General features: G+C 41.5%; 1 protein-coding gene across 2 annotated transcripts in view; it reads left to right on the forward strand.

The window, feature by feature from the left end:
* Positions 1–16,449, forward strand: part of LOC149440822 (transmembrane protein 272-like) — an 86,889-nt gene that overhangs the window by 42,753 nt on the left and 27,687 nt on the right. The window contains exon 3 of one of the 2 annotated variants that reach the window (XM_089658042.1): positions 14,553–14,597. The exons of the other annotated variant lie outside the window; for it this stretch is intronic. Coding sequence (XP_089514168.1) covers positions 14,553–14,597 — 45 coding nt within the window. The remainder of the gene's footprint in view (positions 1–14,552; positions 14,598–16,449) is intronic. 2 annotated transcript variants of the gene reach the window in all.

The raw sequence follows: 16,449 nt of genomic DNA on the forward strand, positions 1-16,449 counted from the left end.
GTATTTAATGGTAGGCTGCTCATTATTACCCTGGAGTTGCTGTCTTTGTTGAGGGTAGTTTCCAGGATTATATCCTGAAGTACCACCCTTGCACTTTGGGCATTGGTTCCTCCAGTATACTAATTCTCCACATTTAACAGCTTGCCAACCGCGCTATAGCAGAATTACGGCTACAGAGCGGTTGTCCGGTTCTGGGAGGGCGGCATATGACATGATAGAATACCAAAGTTCTGTGCACGTATAAACATTCTCATTAGTTACATAGTTAGTCTGGCTGAAAAAAAGATAAAAGTGCATCCAGTTCAACCACTAAAAAAAAAAAAGTTATAATCCTATACCCACAGTTGATACAGAGGAAGACAAAACAACCTAGCAAAGCATGATCCAATTTGCTCCTGCAAGGAAAAAAATTCCTTCACGATCCCCCGAGAGGCAATCATGTATTCCCTGGATCAACTTTACCTATAAATGTTAGTATCCAGTTATATTCTGTGTATCTAAGAAACAATCCAGGCCTTTTTTAACGCAATCCACTGAGCTGGCCAGAACCAACTCTTGAGGGAGTCTATTCCACATTTTAACAGCTCTCACTGTGAAGAAACCTTTCCTTGTTTGGAAATGAAATATCTTCTCCTCCAGACATAAATAGTGCCCCCTTGTCCTCTGTGATGACCTCAGGGTGAATAGCTCTACACCAAGTTCACTATATGAACCACTGATGTATTTATACATGTTGATCATATCCCCCCTTAATCTCCTCTTTTCAAGAGAGAATAAATTCAGTTCCTCTAATCTTTCCTCATAGGTGAGCTCCTCCATTCCTCTTATCTGTTTGGTTGCCCTTCTCTGTACTTTTTCCAGTTCCCACATGTTCTTTTTGTGAATTGGTGCCCAAAATTGAACTGCATATTCCAGATGAGGTTTTACTAATGATTTGTACAGGGGTAAAATAATATCTCTGTCTCTGGAGTCTATGCCTCTTTTAATACAAGAGAGGATTTTGCTCGCTTTAGAAACCGCAGCTTGGCATTGCAAGCCATTATTAAGCTTGTGATCTACCAGAACTCCCAGATCCTTCTCCACCATTGATTCCCCCAGTTGTACTCCCCCTAGTATGTATGATACATGCATATTCTTAGCCTCCAAGTGCATAACCTTACATTTATCAACATTAAACCTCATTTGCCGCATAGTTGCCCAATTAATCAGTGCACTTAGGTCGGCTTGTAAGTTGAAGACATCCTGTAAGGACATTATTCCACTGCACAGCTTGGTGTCATGTGCAAAGACTAAAATGGTATGTTTAATCCCAGACCCTATATTGTTTATAAATATATTAAAAATTAAGTGTCCCAACACTGAACCTTGGGGTACACCACTGACAACCCTAGACCATTCAGAGTATGAATCATTGACAACTACTCTTTGAATACAGTCTTTTAGCCAGTTTTCTATCCATTTACATACGGATTTTTACAAGCCTGTAGACTTTACCTTACACATTAGCCGTGTGTGGGGAACTGTCAAACGCTTTTGCAAAATCCAAGTATACCATGTCCACCGCCACCCCTCTGTACAAGGTTTTGCTCACCTCCTCATAAAAAGAAATCAGATTTGTTTGACAACTTCTGTCTTTCATGAATCCATGCTGTCTTGCTTAAAATATTTTTTTCCAGTAAGAACTCATCTATGTGGTATTTTATTAAACTCTCCAGTATCTTCCCAACTATAGAAGTTAAACTAACAGGTCTATAATTACTTGGTAAAGATTATGACCCCTTTTTAAATATTGGCACCATATTGGTCTTACGCCAATCCAGTGGTACTATGCCATAGTGCAGATAACAAAGGAAGAAATTTCCTACATCCTCAACAGCTAATATGTTATATATATATACCACAAAAAAAGACATTTCAAAAAAACATTTTCATTATATTAGGTAAAGCATAACTCCAACAGTGTATCTTTCAGCATTGACGGTGCCTTTCCCAATGACAAGCTGCCCATTCCATATGAACTAATGCACATCCATATCATCGGAGATGCAGACTTTTGAAGTGAGCGCTGATAACAAGCTGAAAGGTCCCTCTTCTCTTTAGCCTGAAGGATGCTGTGCCCATGAATGCCAAAAAGAATGTAAAATTTTGATTATTCTGATCAGAGAACAGTTTTCAACTTTGCAACAGACCATTTTAAATGAGCTTTGGTCAAAAGAAGATGGAGCTGTTTCTGGATCATATTTAGATATCTTTTCTCCTTTGCATGATAGAGCTTTACCTTGCATTTTTGGATAGCTCAGTGTTCACAGACAGTGATTTTTGAAAGTATTCCCGAGCACTAGCAGTGATGTCCATCAACGAATCATGCCTGTTTTTAATGCAGTGCTGTCTGAGGGCCCAAAATTATAGGCATCCAGTATTGTGGTTTGGCTTTGTCCCTTGCGCACAGAGCTTTCTCCAGATTTTCTGAACCTTTTGATGGTATTATGTACTGTATATGATGATACATTTAAAGTCTTTTTCATTTTACATGGAGAAACATTATTCTGAAATTGTTTTACAATTATTAGACACAGCTTTATCACAGATTGGTGAACCTCTGCCCACCTTTACTTCTGAGACACTCTGACTCTCTAAGATGCTCTTTTTATGCTCAATTAGTTGCAAAATGTTCTTCCAGCTCTTCTTTGTTAGTACCACTTAAGTTGTTGGATTCTTGTTGCCTGCCCAACTTTTTTGAGACGTGCAGCACGTGCAGTAGAAGACCAAAACATCTCAAATATTTAAACTAAGAAAATATACAATTTAAGAAAAAAATAAGGTAATTTTGAAATTGATGGTGGCAGCCACCATCAGTTTCAAAATTACCTTACTTTTTTCTTAAATGGTATAATTTCTCAGTTTAAATATTTGATGTGTTTCGGTCTTCTACTGTAATTAAAATATGGGTTTGTGAGATTTGCAAATTATTGCATTTGGTTTTTATGTAGATTTTACACAGGGCTCCAACTCTTTTTGAATTGGGGTTGTATATTTGCTTGTGGATATTTGTCATTTGGAGACAATTCATGATAACAGGAGCCTTTACTCACACCCCTCAATACCTTATATGCAAAAACAATGAGGGGAGTATGATAAGAACAAGGTGGAAGTGGTTGCACTTTATTCTAAATGTCTCTTGGCCAAGTTCTTTAGCTTGCATGTAGGTATCTTGTTCAATTTAAATGTGAATGAAGTGTATTTGTTTTTTTGTACACAGATCTCTGGCTTGTTTATGAAGTTTTTCTAAATATATTACTTTTTTTCAGTGAAAGAGATGAAGTTGAGTCATAAGCAAGTTTTTATCTCTGTAGTTTAACATTTGGATTCCAACCAGAGACTCCTCTACTCTATACAGAAGTTGATGTTTTTTCAGTGGTACCTAGGGGATTTGAGCAAGTGATTTTTGCTTCTTCGCTTTCCAATCACAGTCTTGACTAAGTTTCATTATTGAACTGTGGTAGAAAAAAATAAATAGACAGGACTTTGCATAGTGTCTAGTTGGATGTGTCTAGTTGGATGTGTCTAGTAATTGTAATCTGAACAGAATTAAGAATAGTTTTGACAGGTAAGACAGTTCACAAGTTTGCTTTTTGCTTACATTACAAAACACATATCATTGAGGACCTGTCCTAAAGCTTGCAGAAAGTCCTTTCGTTTATTTGCTAAAAGTGACCTGGTTGACAAATTTATAGCTTCACTTTATACAAAGGCCTCTTTCACACAGGAGGACCATCTGTCCATTTTTCATCCATCAGTTGACAGATGAAAAACGGACAGCGATGTATTTCTTTGGACCAACGGTTGTGAAAGGATGATCAACCGATTCAGTTCAGTTCAGTTTATATTAGTTCAATTCAGTCCAATTTACATTGTCTTATATTAGTTCAATTCTATTCAGTTTACATCAGTCTACATTCGTTCTATTCCGTTTCAACGGATCTGGACGTTGGCTGTTCCCTTTAAAAAAAAAACATCCGAACTGACGTGGATGTACCGTAGGCGGATGTACACTGAAAATCATCCGTTTACATCCACCCACCCATAGACATACATTGTGTTTCAGCCTAGATCCATCTGAAAAACTGACAGACGGATCTAGACTAAACGCCTGTGTGAAAGGGGCTTTAAACGGCACAGACAAACAGGTACCATACAGTGCCAGGATACCTGGTAAAAATTGCTGGGTTGAAACTGTTTTCCACTAATACCAAAGCAATGAGCCTGGTTGGACAATCTTCTGGTCTTTTTTTTTTTTAATTCTTTTTTATTGGTTTCAAGAAAAAGGTGTACAAAACATAGCCTCCGGGACAATTCCCTGGCTAAAAGCAGTACAACTGTAGTAAAAGTCACAATAAAAAAAGAACAAAAACCAAAACAAAAGACAAGTAAATTTCCATGCTTGCTATTAAGGCAAATAATGCTACATTGATAATCCAGCCAATGACAGGAGTAGGTCATCCCAAGGCTCCCTTCCCCTACCACCCCCTCCATGAACACAAAAGGGTTCCATTTATCCTAAGAAATTGCCCCCTGGTGTCCAGTCAGACTGGTAGGCTGCAGCAGAGCTCTCAAAACAGAACTAAACAATAAGCCAGTGCTCAGGCGGAACCAGCCACAGCCTAAGAGTCTCCTTGATCTTCAGTGGTGGTGCTTGATTCAAACCATATGTCCCAAAGCTTGTGGAATTTTTGCGGGCAGCCGCGTGAGAAGTATGTTTCTTTGTATAGAGGTATAGCAGTATTAACCAGTCTTTTCCAAAACCCCAGGGTAGGAGCCAATTCCAATTTAAAAAGAAAAAAAAAAGAGCCACCTAATTTGACACGTATATCCGTGTCATAATGATATCTCCGTCTCACTTACAATATAAATGTGGGTTTATAGCCCCAAGTCCAATCTTTAACAAACTCGTGCAGACTCCACCTCTGCAACATCGCCAAAATACGCACGTTCCTAACCCTAGAAACCACTAAACAGCTCATCCACTCCCTCATCATATCACGACTCGACTACTGCAACTCCCTTCTCACTGGCCTGCCTCGCCGCTGGCTATCCCTGCTTCAGTCGATCCTGAATACGGCTGCCAGACTCATTCACCTTTCCAACCGCTCCGTTTCCGCCACCCTCCTCTGCCAATCCCTCCACTGGCTTCCGATTGCGCAACGGATCAAATTCAAAATCCTAACGCTGACGTACAAAGCCGTCCACCACACTGCCCCGAACTACATCACTGACCTAATATCAAAGTACCGCCCAGCACGCACACTCCGCTCCTCACAAGACCTCCTTCTCTCTAGTTCCCTGGTCTCCTCCTCCCATGCCCGCCTCCAGGACTTCTCCAGGGTGTCACCCATCCTCTGGAACTCCCTGCCCCAACCCATCAGATTATCACCTACTCTCCTCTCCTTTAGGCGCACCCTGAAAACCCATCTCTTCAGGGAAACCTATCCCACCCCCTGCTAACTTGACCGACCTCCTCCACTCCACTCCATCCCCCACAGCTATCTCCTCCTGTGCCACTATCCCCTCCCTCCTAGATTGTAAGCTTGAAAGAGCAGGGCCCTCAATCCCCTCATGTTTTGCATTGTATTGGTATTGTTCTGTCACATGTTCTGTCCCCCTTTGTAATGTACAGCGCTGAGCGAACTATTGGCGCTTTATAAATACTGTATAATAATAATAATAGACCCAAGATACTAAATAGAAAAAATGGCAGTATGACAAGTGCAGCACTGCCTGCAAAAAGTGGTTAATTGAAAACCCATGCGGAGTAATGTAACTGCATAGATAATAGCTACACAAATATTTTATTTGATCACATAGATCATAAAGAGGTTAGACATTGACACGGTGAACAAATCATAATAAAATCTAAAAATTAAAAAACATTTGATGTCTTCAAATCTGGTTATTTGTCGGCAAAAAGGAATCCACATAAGGCAATGAAGTTTCCTAACTACATAATCAAAGAATTCCATATGGTTCCACATGGTATCTGGATAGGGAGATCATTCTTCAGAAATATTCTTTGGTAAACACCACAATAAATGGAATGACTTCCTATAATGGAAACCAAAGAGGGTTAATTGTAGTGGAAACATAAAAAATATATGCACTGATCATGTACTAAAACAGGATAACCATACTTGGTGGTAAACTAATAATTCCATTAACTTCTTATGAGCTTGACCATCATGAAAAAATGAATGTAGAGCCTTCCTGGGTGACCACCCCAAATGTAAATGAATCCACAATAGCAAGTGATTCTAGGAATGTGTAAATATAAATCATGAATAAAAAACAAATAACCTGAATAGAATAAATATAAGGGTAAAAAATATATTACCATATATAAGATCAAGGAGACTCCACCTCACTTAAAATTAGATCAGGTCTTTGTGTTTCTGATGATGAATATGGGGGTGGAAAACCAGGTGGTCTATACATATAAAGTCCAGGCAGATTATAGCAGGCAGTATGTACCTGAATATATATACCCAAAGCAGGGTTTCCAAAAATTACTCTTACTGAGAAATGATGCAGTTCCTTTAAGATATATATGAGACTGATATCACATATCACAGCACATTTGTAGCGTAATATAAATGTATTCCTCCGATAGGAGTTCAAAAATTCCCCCAAAGAGGGGCTTATGGGCACATGATTCCGAATATAAACTACTTCTTCCCTCCTCGTGGGCACCGCACCCTATGAAGATGCTGATCACCGCAGACTTCGCCAATTCTAATTTAAGCACAATTGATTTCCTAGCATTGAATAATAATAGCCTTAACAATGTACGGGTAGCTCTGGATTGTGCCAAAGCCTCCACCAGTCCAAGAAGACACCCATCAACCTTCTGAAGAATAGGGATAGTAGTTAAATCTGTAGTAAACCGGAGGATGTCCGTCCAGAAGACTTGAAGAGTTGGACAAGACCATAACATTAGGATATATTCTGCTACTTCTGCTTTACACCACGTTCCAAATTATTATGCAAATTCTATTTAAGTGTCACAAAGATGAAATATTTTGTTTTTCAGTTTAACTCATGGATGGCATTGTGCGTCAGGGCTCTTTTGATCACTGAAAACAATCTCGGACACCTGTGATAGTTAGATTGGCTGGTGAGCCCAATTTAAGGAAAAACTACTAAAGGACGGTGTTCCACATTATTAAGCAGAGCACCATTTTCAAGCAATATGGGGAAGAAAAAGGATCTCTCTGCTGCCGAAAAGAGTGAAATAGTTCAATGCCTTGGACGAGGTATGAAAACATTAGATATTTCATGAAAACTTAAGCGTGATCATCGCACTATTAAGAGATTTGTGGCTGATTCAGAGCACAGCCGGGTTCGTGCAGATAAAGGCACATTGAGGAAGATTTCTGCCAGATCCATGCATCGGATCAAGAGAGCAGTTGCTAAAATACCATTACATAGCAGCAAACAGATATTTGAAGCTGCTGGTGCCTCTGAAGTCCCACAGACATCAAGGTGTAGAGTCCTCCAGAGTCTTGCAACTGTGCATAAACCTTCTATTCGGCCACCACTAACCAATGCTCACAAGCAGAAACGGCTGCATTGGGCAGAAAAATACATGAAGACTAATTTTCAAACAGTCCTGTTCACTGATGAGTGCCGTGCAACCCTGGATGGTCCAGATGGATAGAGTAGTGGATGGTTGGTGGACGGCCACCCTGTTCCAACAAGGCTGCGACGTCAGCAAGGCGGTGGTGGAGTCATGTTTTGGGCCGGAATCATGGGAACAGAGCGGGTCGGCTCTTTTAGAGCCCCTGAAGGTGTAAAGATGACCTCTGCAAAGTATGTGGAGTTTATGACTGACCACTTCCTTCCCTGGTACAGAAGAAAGAACTATGCTTTCCGTAATAAAATCAGCTTCATGCATGACAATGCACCATCTCATGCTGCAAAGAATACCTCTGCATCAATGGCTGTTATGGGGATAAAAGGAGAGAGAGTCATGGTGTGGCCGCCATCCTCCCCTGACCTCAATCTTATTGAGAACCTTTAGAGCATCCTCAAGCAAAAGATCTATGAGGGTGGGAGGAAGTTTACATCCAAACAGCAGCTCTGGGAGGCTATTCTGACATCTTGCAAACAAATTCAAGCAGAAACTGTCCAAAAACTCACAAGTTCAATGGATGCAAGACTTGTAAAGCTGCTATCAAATAAGGGGTCCTATGTTACAATGTAACGTGACCTGTTATAATGTTTAAAAAGTTAAATTGTTGTTAAAAGTTTGATTGAAATAGCTTTTGATTTCAGTAAATATGCTGCAAACACAACAAATGACAATTTTCAGTTCTTTACAACCTATAAAGTGTTTTGAAACTTACTGTGCATAATAATTTGGAACAGTGCATTGTAAGTGTTTTATGTTTAAAAAAAAATACTGTTATCATTAGGAGGTTTGTTCAATAAAATGTGAATTGTACTCTTAATAGTTGATAACATGAGAATTATGCTGACTGTTAGTTACATCAATTATCTAGGTAAATGAGAAAAATATCATTTGCATAATAATTTGGAACACGGTGTACATCGCCAGTACTGAGGGGGGCAGTCCAGATAGATTTTGTATAATCTAGATGGCGTCAAATAGAACCTGTGCAGTATTTTGAACTGGATTAACTGATCTCTAGAGGATACTAATTGCCGAAATGGATACTTCCATATGTCCTCCCCATCTGGTTCAGGTATCACAACCATCCAGTAGGACCGCAAAGAATCTAACCCATGATGTGTTGTGGGTTTTAAAGCTTTATAGATGTTCTAGAGAGGTTTCTTAAGTGTCTTGTCCCGTAGGAGAGATTCTATTTCAAATTCTAGTACACTCAGGGGAGCACTACCAAATTGAGGTAAATAGTGCTAAATTTGGAGAAATCTAAAGAAGTGGGAATTAGATCATTTGAATTGTTTCAAAGAGTCAAAAGTTTTTAAAACTCCATTCTCACACATGTGGGACAAATATCGCACACCACCAACAGCCCAAAGGGACAGATCAGGAATAGTAAAATAGTGATAGGTTCTTCCGAAGAGATGTGTTGGGAGAATAATTCCTGAAGCAATTCCCAGCAGGAGGAATGACTTGATTCCAAGCCTTGATAACTATTTTCATAGAATTTGTGAGGGGAAATGGGGCTTTAACGCCGCAAAATAGGGCATTGCGCAGTGTTTCGCTGAATTTGTGTCATCAGAGATCAGCCCCATGTAGGCAGCCTCAAGGACTACTGCCGAATTTATGTCATCAGAGATCAGCCAATTGTGAGCATGGGAGTAATGCTGCTATAAAATAGGAGTGGAAATCCGGCCAGGCCAGACCACCCTTGGTCCAGGGTCTTTGAAGAAGAGGCAACCCGGAATCTGGGTGGGCGAGATCCCCAAAGGAAGGTCCAAGCTTTTAAAAAGGGACTTTGGAATCCACACTGGAGATTGGCATAAAACATACAGCGAAGGAGGAGGCAGTTTCATTATAATCATGTTTATTCTACCAATCAGGGACAAGGACAATTTGCCCCAGTCTTTTAATTTAGTTTTAAAAATGTGAACCAGTGGGAAAAGGTTAAGTCTACAAAAATCCTGAATCTTGGTGCAAATATGTATACCAAGGTATTTGATAGTGTCCGCAGTTCGCAGAGGAAGTGAGGGGTCCAACTCTCCAAGCACATTGGGATCGATGGGCAGCATCAGGGATTTATCCCAGTTGACTTTCAGTCCTTACAGTCTGGTAAATTTAGAGAGGTGGTCTAAGGCTGCTATGAGTGAAGGGCCTGGATCCCGGAGAAAGAGAATGATGTCAGCGGCGTATAAAGCCACCTTCTCTACAATGGATCTGACCCGAACACCCTGAACAGTATCAGAGCGCCTAAGTGCCGTAGCAATGGGTTCAACTACCAGAGCAAATATGCTGGAGAAAATGGGTAGCCCTGTCTGATCCCCCTTTCAATGGAAAAGGCAGGGGACAAATCTCCCCCAAATTTAATTTGGGCCATTGGGTTTGGCTGAAAATTGGGTCAAACCCGTGTGCTTCAAGAACCATCATCATATAGGGCCAGGAGATGGAATCAAATGCCTTTTCAAGGTCCAATGCTAAGAACATCCTGGTGCCCTGAGCGTCGGTAAGGATTTGTAAATGAGTGTAAACTCTACGGAGATTAACCTCTGTAGACTTTCCCAGCATAAATCCGGTTTGGTCCATGTTCACCAAAGACAGGAGGATCCCAATCAGCCTAGCAGCAAGAATTTTTGTGAGAATTTTCAGGTCATAGTTCAGAAGAAATATGTGCCAATATGCAGAGCAGCAAGTGCCATCCTCACCAGATTTCGGTATTAAAACGATATGAGCTTGGGTCATGGAAGGGAGCAGACTACCTTCTTGAAAGCAGGCCGCATATAGCCTCTGGAGATGTGGCGCCAACTCAGGGGCATACAGTCTGTACCAGTCACCAAGTAGGCCATCTGCACCAGGGTTTTTTTGGGGAGGTAAAAGAAAGGATGGCAATTTCGATTTCCTTCTCTGAGATCTCATCCTCCAGCAAATTCACACCTGTGTCAGATAAAATAGGAAGGGACAAACTATGTAATACAGAGTGTATCTCCTCTGGACTAGAGGAAGGAGCTTTGTATAAAGAGACTTAGTAAGAACCGAATGCTTGGAGTATAACAGAGGGGTCAGAGGAGACAGTGCCCCCAGCTGCATATTACAGGTATCACCATTTGATATTTCTGTTAAGCTAACAGATTGTCAAGGAGCCTACCGTTCTTGTCCCCAGATTCAAACAGTCAGGCCATCAGAAGTTTAGCCTCAGAGGAAGTTGCCTCTGAAAGATGCATGGCTAGTGACCTTCTAGCATGGGCAAGGGATGAGTACGCCTCCCAAGAGGGATCTGCGACAAATGAAGCCTCTGCGTTGCTAACTTGCGACTTCAACCCAACCATTTTGGAGGAACACTCAACCCTCGCCACCTTAATGGCTGAAGTATATTCACCTCTCATTGTGGCCTTAATAGCCTCCCAAGTTACCAAAGGGGCTGCTGAATGTTCATTTGATTCCCAGTACTGGGCAAATTTCCCTTGCATAAGTTCCTCCACTTTCTCATCTCAGAGCCAGCGGATGTTTCCATCACCAAGCTTCAGTTAGAGTGAGGGTATCAGCCCAGGTAGATAATTTCAAATCTAACACTAGAGGGATTGAAAGTGTCCAGAGTTCCATCCAGAATGTTGTTGAAGTCCCCAGGTATGACCACCCGGGAGACAGAAAAATAGCAAGTTTGTCATAAATTTTATAGAAAATATTAGGCATGAAAGGAGGAGGAACATAGACATTAACATAGGCATGCACCAGTCTCTAGGAGTAATATAATGTGTTGACCTTTGTGATCAGTAATAACATGTTCAACCTGACAGCTTAAAGACTTGTTCAATAATATAGAGACCCCCCTGGAGTAGTTGGAGCAGGTGGCTTGGAAGGACTGTCTCAGCCAGTACTTGAGGAGAGCCAGTACCTTGCTGCCAGTTAAATGGGTTTCCTATAGGAACAGGGCATGTGGCTTGTTGGACTGGAGGAACTTAAGCATAAGGATCTTTTATACGTATCATTCACTCCCCGGATATTCTAAGAGAGCAGCTTACGTTCCATACTGTGTTAGGCAATAAAGATTGGTAAGGATCACGCTATAAATGATGCATATGGCCCACCATAGTACACTAGGAGGACTCCATCTAAGATGTCAGCTCAGGGGGCACAATATATGTAAAGAGGGGGGGGTTGCGCCAATGGGCATAGCACCTGAAGAAGTTGGGCCAGAAGGTAGCAAGCAAAACAACTTACCAAGCTGTGGAACCATTTGCAGGTTGGTCTGTTTTTTAAATAGATGCTTCAAAACAAGGTAGCAGTCCAGTGCATCCAAAAAGTGAATTAAAAAATACTAGAAAGAACAGCAACTAAGTTTTACAAGTCCTGTGCAACTAAAGACAGACTCGAGGGGGGGCTTCTGTTCAACAGCAGAGCGACCTGTAGAAACGGTAGTCTCTTTGCAAGATATTCCCACTTAATAACAGTACAGTATCCTAACAATATGCATAGTGAGGGTTTCAGGTGTAGTCCATTGCTCCAACCAGGAGGATTGGACAATTAGGCTCGTAGCCACGAGTGGCATGACTGCCTACTGGTGAAGAGGAGGAAGAAAAAGAGACAGGACAGACAGAAATGCAGGGCACCACCAGGAAAGTTAACAGAGAATGGTCTTACCTCAGGGTGGACAGCCAGGCATTGGCTTCCTCCAGGGAATTAAAAAAATCTAACTGAGCCGACATGGGGAACCTCAACCGACTGGGATATAGCATGCTGTAGGGCAACTCTTTCTCCCGGAGACGTCTACGGATATCTTGGAAGGACTTACGTTTCCTCTGCAATTCAGCCAAGAATTACATTTTCTCATAGGCAAGATAAGGATGTTTCCTGGTCTTGCTCAGAATGTGGTCCCGGTCCTTGAAATTGAGGAACCTCATGAGAAATGGACATGGAGGGGCTCCTAGTATCTGACGGCCCGTGGGCACACTATGTGCATGTTCCACCACATATGTTGTAGAGACCGAGGTTAGGCCCAGCAGATCTTTAAAAAAGGATTCTGCAAACTCAGCAGGTGAGTTCCCTTCAGAACCCTCAGGGAGACCCAACACTGTAACATTATTCCGCTGGAGCCTATTTTCAGCATCATCGGATTTGGCAAGGAAGGACTGTTCAGTGCGTTCCAGTGTCTAATTGCAGGGTATGGCGGTTAGTGGTGTCCTCGGTAAAGATTTTGCGGGCCCCAGTCTCTGTAATGTGTCCCCTGATCTTGTCCAGGTACCCCCTGATCAAATTGCATTCCTTGGCAAGGTGATCAATCTTGGTGAGGAGCAAGGACTTGCTGTGCTCTATGGCCGAGAGGGTGAGCGCAGTATCTTCTGTGGTTTCTGGTTCCGGAGGGGCAGCCAGGCACTCCATGCCCTCCGAGATGTCAAGATCTGCCAGCAATGCATGCAGTTTACCAGCCAAGATGGCGTCGGCACACGTGGTTGGGGCAACAGGAGGCTTTTTCCCAGGTGTTGGGGAGGCAGACCTAATCTTGGACCGCATAATGGAATGCTTCATGGATTCCGTTACCCGATCCATGAACGGTAGGAGGGAAACAGTCCCAGGATGATAAGCAGGATGAGAAATAGATGACTGGATAGCAGGAGGTTTTACTCATAGCGTATGCTTTGCTCTACACCCGTTCACGCCCCCCCCATAGTCTTTTTTAATCAAATTGCAAATCAAACAGGCATAATTTATAGCCTGTATACTTTAATGTGGTTCTAAAGTCTATTTTTTGTTTACCTTAATGTCTTCTCTGCATTAAGGCAAAAAGCCCTACTACTTGACGTACCCACTCCCATCCCTGAACACTTACCTGACTCCTATCTTTGGTCCAGAGCTGTCTCAGCTACAGAACCGCTCCCCTTTCGCAACAGGCTCCTGCTGCTGTCAGTTAAACTCTTGTGAAGAGGGAGCGGGGGCATGGCTTACCAGCACTGTGTGTCAGTGTATACACATAGCTCAGCTTGGGAGCTGTGCACACAGGTGCCTCCATAGCGTCCCGCTTGTTGAGGAATCACCAAGAGGAGAGAGGAGCAGACAGCGCTGGCAGGAACCGCTATGTGCATTATCACTGCGCAGAACAGGTAAGTATAACATATTTTTTATTTTAACAAAATAAACAAATAAACAGTCTTTAATATCACTTTAATGCAGAGAATGCATTAAGGTAAAAAAAATAGACTTTAGAGCCACTTTAATAATTTAGTGGTCTGTATGCCCACCCAACCCTTAATCCCTGCCTCCAGAGCATGTCCAATGCTGCTAACTCATCAAGTACAATGTTTGGAGAGTGATCTTTCAAATGAATATTCACTATAACTAGGCAGGAAACAAGGAGTGCATCGATCATGTTTACTTTTTTCCTTTACAAAGGACTATGATATCAAGTGAAACTGGAGCTACGGTATAGCCCACAGCAACCAGTTGACTTTCATCTTTAGTTTGGAAAAATGAAAAATTGAATTTGTAAAGGGGGAACAGCTTGACTTTTGTTCCATTTTGCTGGCAGATTTTATATAACATTCTTAATCATCTACCCTTCTTGCTCTCTGGCTGTGTGTACAATTCAGGGAGGCAAGGTGACACAGAAGTACAGTTGGAGAAATGAAGGCTGATAAAAAAAAAAATGTGCTACCAAGAACATTTCATGATGCCTGTTGCAAAATGGAAACCTGACCCCTTCTACTTATCATACTGGATGTGTTTCTTAGATAGCTCTAGTAGATCATTGATTACACTTTTTAGCTCATGTTACTCTTTGATTTTCTATCATTCGATTAATCTAATGCAAGTGGTAGTGCTTTTTAAACATCATTCCAGCATATTTTGTTCTAAATATCTTATTCTCAATATTTCCATTTTTCATTAGGAAGCCATGGTGAAACTCGTTTCTCTCTAAAAACGAAATGTAAAGGTAAGCTGTAAATGTCTATAGAGTGTAATAATGGAATGTGGTGCCTTGACATTAAAGGTGTTCTTATATCAAAAAAGCGTGTGTGAGGTGTTGTCCAGAGAGGCATAACACACCCTAATCACTGATGCAATAAATCAGTGCATGATGGGATATGAAGTTTCTTGGATGGTCACATAATGCTATGGGATATCAATGCCTCAGGTGCATCTTTTGAAATTTTTAAAAGAGAGGTGCAGAGACAAGGCTGCCATGGGCTAGGTAAGTGAGAGATAAGTACTTTGGGATGGCGTGGGCATAAAAGACAGTAGAAAAGTCTTCTATTTATTATGAAAAATGAAATTCTGCTTGAAAAGGAGAACTTAGCTTTTAAGATCTTGCCGAATAGTGATGAGGCCTTTAAAAAGACCTTGACCTTCATCCTCTGTAAAGATGGCTAGAGTGACATTTCTCCCTGAATGCTCTGCATCTCGAAGATGTTGATTTGTTTAACCTAATTCTGGAGGAGTGTATAGATCTTTCTATCCATCTGGTGGGGCTGAAGATCCACAAAAACATGTAACCCAAACCGAAGAAGTGTTCACCTACTGTATCTTCTCTGCACCGACTTGCATACCATACAAAGCTTGCATACCATTAGTATGTTGTCATGTACTAAATGTTGCTAGCACTGGCTGGCTGAATAGAAATTAGCATGCCTATTGGCAGCTGGAGGGCAAGGTCTCAGGAGGCAGGTACTGGAACTCACAAACACTGGCAAGCGACTGTAAAACGTCAGATCTGCTGCAACACTGTTTAAAAACTGTGACCAATTACTTTGCATTTCCACCTTCTGAATAATTGGGAGGGTGGTATTGCACATTTTCCAGCCTTCGGAAGTCCTACCTGGTGCACAAACATGCATTGTAACTGGCGGAATCATATAGCCAGAACCGAAAGTGCCCTGGGCCAGGAGCTGGAACAACAGAATGCATTCCAAGGACCAAAAGACAAACCGATCATCTTATCCACCACCCCTCTGATGGCTTCCCAGCTTCACTGAGAGTATCGAAGGTGCATGGTTAACATGTCCAGGCGGACTGGAAGCACCGGTGGACCATCAGGTTTTCATCCAGGTAAGGTAGGTGAAATGCCCATCAGATCCACTAATACACAAAGGAGGAAAATGTAGAAACACAGAGGAGGGGTACAAATTAAATAATACACAGACTACCCATCAGTATGCTGACTTAGAGATGTTAGTAAAAAGTGTTCAACATATGGGGTAAAAGTAATTTGTGCTGAAATTCGTAAGTCTGATACTCTTACTTTGAGTGTCCAAAAACGTACTGTTTTGGTGAAGTTACAGTAACCAAAAAGGTGTGTGCGTGGTTCAGAATAAGAATGAGTCTTGAATACCAGTCTTAAATATTTTCTTTTAACTACTGACATTTAAAGGATAAGTTCACCTTTGTAAAAAAAAATAATAAATGCACATATTTTTTCAGGTAAAAAAAATGTGCATTTATTATTTTTTTTACTAGGAGCCTAGAAATCATTGCACCCACAACCAGCAGATCGCAGGTGCCATGCAGAACTCAACACCGATCATCAGGGCACTGATCATCAGTGCCCTGATGATCAGTGTAGCCCCATCAGTGCAGCCAATAGTGCCCATCAGTGCCTATATGTGCTGGCAATCAGTGCCCATCAGTTGAATCAGTGCCACCTATCAGTGCTGCCCTCCAGTGCTGTCTATCAGTGCCCTCCAGTGCCGCCTAACATTTTTTTTTTTTTCAAAATTGTTGGGTTTTTTTTTGTTTAGCAAAAAATATAACCAAAAGAAAGCTTTCTTTGTCTAAAAAAAAATGATAAA

This window comes from Staurois parvus, unplaced genomic scaffold (genome assembly GCF_062004578.1).
Source record: "Staurois parvus isolate SC_StPar_1 unplaced genomic scaffold, SC_StPar_1.0 ptg001051l, whole genome shotgun sequence".
Classification (NCBI taxonomy): Eukaryota; Metazoa; Chordata; class Amphibia; order Anura; family Ranidae; genus Staurois; species Staurois parvus.